We start from the raw sequence: 6,205 nt of genomic DNA, 5'->3' as shown, positions 1-6,205 counted from the left end.
GAGGACTACAGAAATGAGGTTTCCTTACAATATGCAAGTACATTGAATGGTTCTCTCCTTCAAACTAATTTCTAGAGCATAGCTATTATCAGCCTTTACAGTACTCTTCACACTGTAATTTTCAGCTCTCATGGAGAAAACTTATGCTTTAACCCCTACTCTGGCCATCTGCATGATGCTTAACCCCCTACTCTACCCATCTGTCTTAAAAAAAAAACTATTACACGTACACCAAGGGAAAATATACTTGCTCCTTTGAGAATAATTGGTTACCCCAGACAGAGTGTTATTCGGGCCAGGCTTTGGGGCAGGAGATCAAGGGCTTAGATGAGAGCCCCAAAGCAGATGCAGCTTGGCATTTAATTGATAGTAAACTGAATTATAATTCAACCTCAAGAAGTCAATATAGCAGCTTAGCAGAAACCCACTCACAACAGCTGATGCCAAAAAGTTCATCATCACATTTTAAAACTCTTTAAACGTTATTTTTATTTACTTCCAGATTTATATTCGCCGACAGAATAAAATGCAGGTCCACAATGAAGTACATTTCCTTAAAATTGTTGTATAAAAATAAAGAAACTCAACTTGGTGAAGCTATGATGTCAGTAATTCACAAAATATTTTTACAAGCCTGCTAAAAAGTGAACAATTTATACAACAGCTTTAAAGTCTGATTTGGCCTCTGGCAGATTCATTTGGCAAAAAGTAACATGCAACATCAGAGCAACTCAGGAGACACCTAAACACATCCCCTGCATCTAATAGTAAACTGGCTACCCACCATGTAAATGATAAAAACAGCAAAACCAGGCCACCCACAGACAAGTTAGGAATCACTGCTTTTGGGGGGAAGTTGATGCAGAAAAATATACATTAACCAAAAGCAAAGCAAAAAGAAACCCCTGATGAGGACTGCAAATGCTCCCCAAAGGTCAGAATGTTGAGGGCAGTTGAGTCAGAGGGGAAAAGGTATAGAAAATCAGTTAGCTCAAGCTTATAAGATTCTATACTTTTTGCCCTTTAACAGAAGCTTACAGTACAATCCTGAACAGAGCTACTCCTGTCTAAGCCCAATGAAATCAATGGGCTTAGACTGGAGTAACTTTTCTTAGGACTGCACTATTAAAGTGTGGTAATGGGCAGCTGAAGCTTTTCATAGCATGGAGGTAAAAGAACATCGCCTGATAAATAACATCCCAATAAGTGGCTATTAAGGGGGGGGGGGTAAAGCAATTTTCTCTAGCTTACAGAATCCTAGAAGGGGGGAATTTTATGAGGTGGCATGTGGGTTTCCAATGTGTTCCCTCTCCCCTATGATACCTTGCAGGCTCCCACCTTGTATTATCCATTTCAGAAAATGACCTCGACTTACTCTTCTCCTGGGAAAGCAGTATTTAATTTCCTGATTTATACAAGGCCCAGGGCCAATGATGAACAAGTCTAAACAGTATGATCTACTACTGCCATGTCTTTGTTACTTCTTTTTTGCAAAACCAATCTAGTATTCCTGCCAGGCATATTTCTCCATGCTATGTCACCATGTTTGCAAGCACCTGAGAAGTTGTACCTGCCAAACCTTCCTTATATTTTCAACTGTCAAAAGGCATCGGAACCCTAACGTTGAAAAGCCTTACCGTCCTCGATTGAAATGTACATACTTCCATTAAAAAGAGCCACAGGACAGTCAAATTTCACTCAGATGGCTTTAAAGGTATTTTGAATGTTAAGTTCTTCTCCATGGTTAGAGGATCTGGATAGTTACATAACATTTAAGCGATGCTTCCAGAAAAGTCAACAGCATTATCATTTGTGCTACCTGCATGAACTCCAGCAGCCCCAGTGTCAGATGCCCAAAGATTCTCACACAGCCTTACTTTCATTTAATCTAAGAACAGGATAGACTCTCTACTTATTCAGTACAGGATAAGCACCAACAAAAAGTCACTTTCCACAACCTATTCAAATAAGGGTGCATTGTAGACATAGTTACCTAGAAGTAAACTCTATGGAAGACTCCGGATTTACTTCTAAGAAAGCATGCACAAGATCAGGCTGTAAGTCACATTCAGTTGTTATAAAGAATTATTTACATTTAACAGATACTATGGGTTCATCAGTTCCCTCACCCTATTTCTTGAAGGTTGTGTCCCATGGTCAAAGGGCGAAAGAACAAGAGTTCTCAACACCTTCCTTGATCAGAATCAAGGTATTATAAAAATCTGAAATGAGCGTCCACGGTAAAAAGACCCCAATTTAAAATGCATCTCATGCTTCTTCTAGTCTTCTATTTCAGTAGATTGCGTGGCATAGTAAAAGTTTAGCTGCTCTTCTCTTGGGTACTAGTGTTGATTCTAAAAAAAAAAAGAGAGAGAAAAGTCTAAAGCAGCAGTCAGTTAAATGTACTACAGTCATGTCTATCAATAATGACATACCTAACATCTGTTCCAGCTAAATTAGTAGAAACTGCTATTAGACATGTAGAAGAACACCACTCGCTAAGGCAAAAATCAGCATGGTTTCTGCAAAGGGAAGTCCTGCCTCCCCAACCTTTTGAAGTTCTCTGTGGTTAATAAACATGTGGATAAGGGAGATCTAGTAGACATATATGTGTCCAAAAAGCTTTTGACAAGGTTCCATAACAAAAACTCCTAAGTAAACTCAATAGTCATGGGATAAGAGGACAGGTCATCTTATGAATTAAAAATTGCTTACATGAGAGAAAGCAGAGTGTGGGAATAAACTGACAGTTCTTGCATTGGGTGGAAAGAAGCAGTGGGGTCCTACAATGATTGGTACTGGTACCTGTGCTTTGTTCCTATATTATCTGGCATTGGGGATAAGCAGTGTAGTAGTCAAGTTTGCAGGCGATATTGGGTGACTGGGAAACAATGTAGCAATTGAAGTTCAATGTGGGTAAGTATAAGGTGATGCACACTAGAACAAGAAATTCTAATGTTAAATATATGCTGATGGGGTCTGAATTGATAGAGACTAAAACGGAAAGAGATTTTGGTGTTGTAGCTCATCGCTCAATGGAAATGTTGACTCAGTGCACAGCAGTGTTGAAAAAGGCCAATTCCTGCTGGGGGATTATTAGGAAAGAGATAACAGATAAAATGGCCAATATTGTATAGAGCCATGGTGCAGCCTCATTTGAAAAACTTCATATATTTCTGGTCATCATATCTCAAAAAAGATATTGCAGAGATGGGAAAAGTGAAGGGCTTGTAAATGCTGGAAGCCAACATAAGCTATTACAATTTTCCTGGCTAGAACACATTGAAAAGGCTGTGCAAATTAGCCTGTGGGAAAGGATTGTCTATCAGTAGGCTGTCTATCAATAGTATTGAAAATATTACATAATTTTGATACCATTTGACATTTTTAAACTCAAGAGATCACACTAATTGTCATCTTCTGTAACATGGATTTAGTATAATACCAAACAAAATTATCACTTTATTGTTTTAAGATGCATAAGGATTATGCATAATCTAACTCAGACATACCTTTAATTAATAACATTTAACCATTTACAAAATGAGAAATTTTGGGGCAAACTGAGTTACTGGAATGGAGATTTGCAAAGTAGGAGAAATTTATACAGAAGCTAGAAACCAGGAGATTGAGAGGCTAGTCTCTGTTGAAGCATCAGGGGCCTCACTCACATTTCTCTATTTTTCTGCCTTTTAACAAGTGTAATATGCATGTTTTCAAGTTTGCCACTGCAGGCCTGAAGATACAGAATTTACTCGATAGTGCAGAAAATTACATAGTCAAGTAGACAATATTTAAGGAAATAAGACATTTATAATAGTAATTAGGTATTTCCACCAAATATAATGCAATTGTAAGAAAACATTTTTCTAGAGTACAGTAACAATCAGAAAGAGAGCGTGCACACACACGTGCTAAGAGAGCTATGAACTAATACTCAAGATATGTTCACTAGTCTTTCCTCAACCTTTGTTGAATCAATATAACATTAAAGATTCCACTTTAGATCAGCCATTTACAGACAAACCTATTTCACCATTTGCAAAAATAGATCTCCTTAGCATTTCATTGTTTTCCAACAGTTCTAAATGCTAAATATTTACCTTTTTCATTATTTCATCACGGGTTGTAAAATGTGGGGCATCTTCAACTTCAATCCCTTCAGCCATTTCTGTTACTTTGTCCAAGAGATCTTTGTTGTAGCTATAAAATAAAAATAAGAGTTACAGCAATCCTAAACAAGTCTCCTCAGGTCTATTCAATAGGACTTTCTCCCAGAAAAGTGTTATTAGGACTGTAATTTTAATGTGATATCACATATTCAACGGTGAGCTATTAATTCAATAAAGTTAGTCAATTCTCATAATTAATATGTGCTTTTTAAAAGAGAAAGCATTGTTCTTGTAGCTTTAGAAACTGAAAAAAGGACAAGGAAGTGTAGACAGAACTGGGTTGTTCTAGACTATTATTTCTAGACTATTATTTCGTACTCCGTTTCTGAACACCTATTCAAAAGTGCTAGGCAAAAGGTATAAAACCCATTCAATACTCAAGTAATTATTTTATTTTTTTAATTTTCAATGTCTAAGGACACTATTTAAGAATTTAAGATTTCTTATAATGATAGCAGTGAATCTTAGAGGAAGACCCAGATGTTCAGATATAGTGTAGTTTTAAAATGTCAGTTTCTAAACAGTAGCAATGCTGATCATGTCCATTTTAGCATACTAATCCCTAGAAATATAATTCATCCAGTTTCCTAATATATCTAGTAGACCCCTAAAGTGTGAGATGCATATACGTGTTTTCATTGTGCATTTGTTTACTTGGCTGGATTAGAACTCCACCATAATTTCTATTTGTTATTTCACTTAATAATTCCTCATTGAAAGCCAACATAAACATCACAGCCACACTTACATACATAATTTGTATGGTCAAAAATAAACAGTTCAGCACTGCAGCTCACAAGTTTTCTGAAGTAACCAAGTTAATCACCTCTGAATTACAATAATTGGGCACATTAGCTAGATTATAGGGCTGCCAACTGCCTAGAGGGAAAAAAAGTCCTATCCCTTTAATACAGGGCTTTTTAAACTTTTTCCACTCGCAACCCCTTTATGCGACCCTGGGAATATAGGTACATAAAATAGGTATATAAATCAAACATGTACTGATAATAAATCATAAAGAAATTTATTTTAACTTTTAACGTTGCCAAATTTTTCGCAACCCCATATGGGGTCACAACCCACAGTTTAAGAAGCTTTGCTTTAATAGATGCTTAATGGGATGTTGCTTACCAGTTCACATTATTTACTCCATGCCATAAACAAAATCACCTGCCCATTTCCACACATTAAGCCACTGCTAAGCGACATTATGTTTTTCTCCAAGCCTGTCGCCAACGTTATCATAGATCATTAACAGTTGGAAATGTGAATCTTACAGGTATCTGGAGGGACTCAATCCCAGGTTGGAGGGCACAAAATTGCAGCCTTGCAGCCCACTAGAAGAAAAGGAGCTTCCAGTGAGGCTGCTATATGTTGGCCGTGGCAGGTGGAAATTCAGCAGATGAAGCAGCATTTAAGATGGAGCCACCACGCTACAGAAAGCTTCACCATTGAACTTCTGCCTTATCCCTTTTACAAGGAACGCATACGAATGCCACGGGCTACTTTCGTCGCTGCTTGCTCGCTCGCTCGGGGACAGGATTAGAAGTCCCCCCTCCCTGCCTCCCTGACCGCACCTGAGCGGCCCCGAAGCGCGGCGCAGGAAGGGCGGTACCTGCATCCCATGAAGAGGTGATTGGCCCAGACCATAGAGAGCGAGAGCAGCTGGTCCACACGCAGCGGAGAGAGCTCCGCCCCGTCCTCCGGGGGGACGTTGCGCAGGATAAAGGTGCGCCGCGCCTGCCAGTGCTTTTCGTTCTCCGAGTAGGAGCGGAACCGCTCGGGGAAATCATCGACCAGCTCATCGTTGCCCCGCACCATCTCGCCGGCTTTTCCCGTTCGACACGATAACCGGGGGTGGGGGCGAGAAAGGGACAGGAAGTGACGCTTCTAACGGTCGAGGGGCGGTGAGGGAAATGTGGGAGGCCAACCTTGCCGCTCTAGCCCTACATACTCCCCTACTCCCATCTTCGGCGCAACGCTGGCTCCAGGATCCCGTGGGGTGTTTATAATTAGTGGTGAGCATGCGCACA

The 6,205-nt window shown here is 39.5% G+C and overlaps 1 protein-coding gene across 1 annotated transcript; it reads right to left on the bottom strand.

Annotated features, from left to right (window-relative positions):
- Positions 1-2,280: 2,280 nt before the first annotated feature.
- Positions 2,281-5,993, bottom strand: CDKN2AIPNL (CDKN2A interacting protein N-terminal like). The gene is made up of 3 exons (XM_056865586.1): positions 5,788-5,993; positions 4,104-4,203; positions 2,281-2,354 (listed from the first exon to the last, which is right to left on the bottom strand). The coding sequence occupies exons 1-3, from the start codon at positions 5,991-5,993 to the stop codon at positions 2,343-2,345; spliced, it is 318 nt and encodes a 105-aa protein (XP_056721564.1). The 3' UTR covers positions 2,281-2,342.
- Between the last annotated feature and the right edge of the window lie 212 nt (positions 5,994-6,205).

Source organism: Euleptes europaea, chromosome 1 (genome assembly GCF_029931775.1).
Source record: "Euleptes europaea isolate rEulEur1 chromosome 1, rEulEur1.hap1, whole genome shotgun sequence".
NCBI classification, from domain to species: domain Eukaryota; kingdom Metazoa; phylum Chordata; class Lepidosauria; order Squamata; family Sphaerodactylidae; genus Euleptes; species Euleptes europaea.
This window is presented reverse-complemented; position numbering and strand designations above follow the sequence as displayed.

Bases quoted from the DNA above. Each gene is read 5' to 3' on its own strand.
- CDKN2AIPNL (XM_056865586.1), bottom strand. From the start codon at position 5,993: ATGGTGCGGGGCAACGATGAGCTGGTCGATGATTTCCCCGAGCGGTTC. The intron at 4,204-5,787 runs GTACCGCCCTTC...TTTATTTTATAG, and splicing joins CACCTCTTCATGGGATGCAG to CTACAACAAAGATCTCTTGG.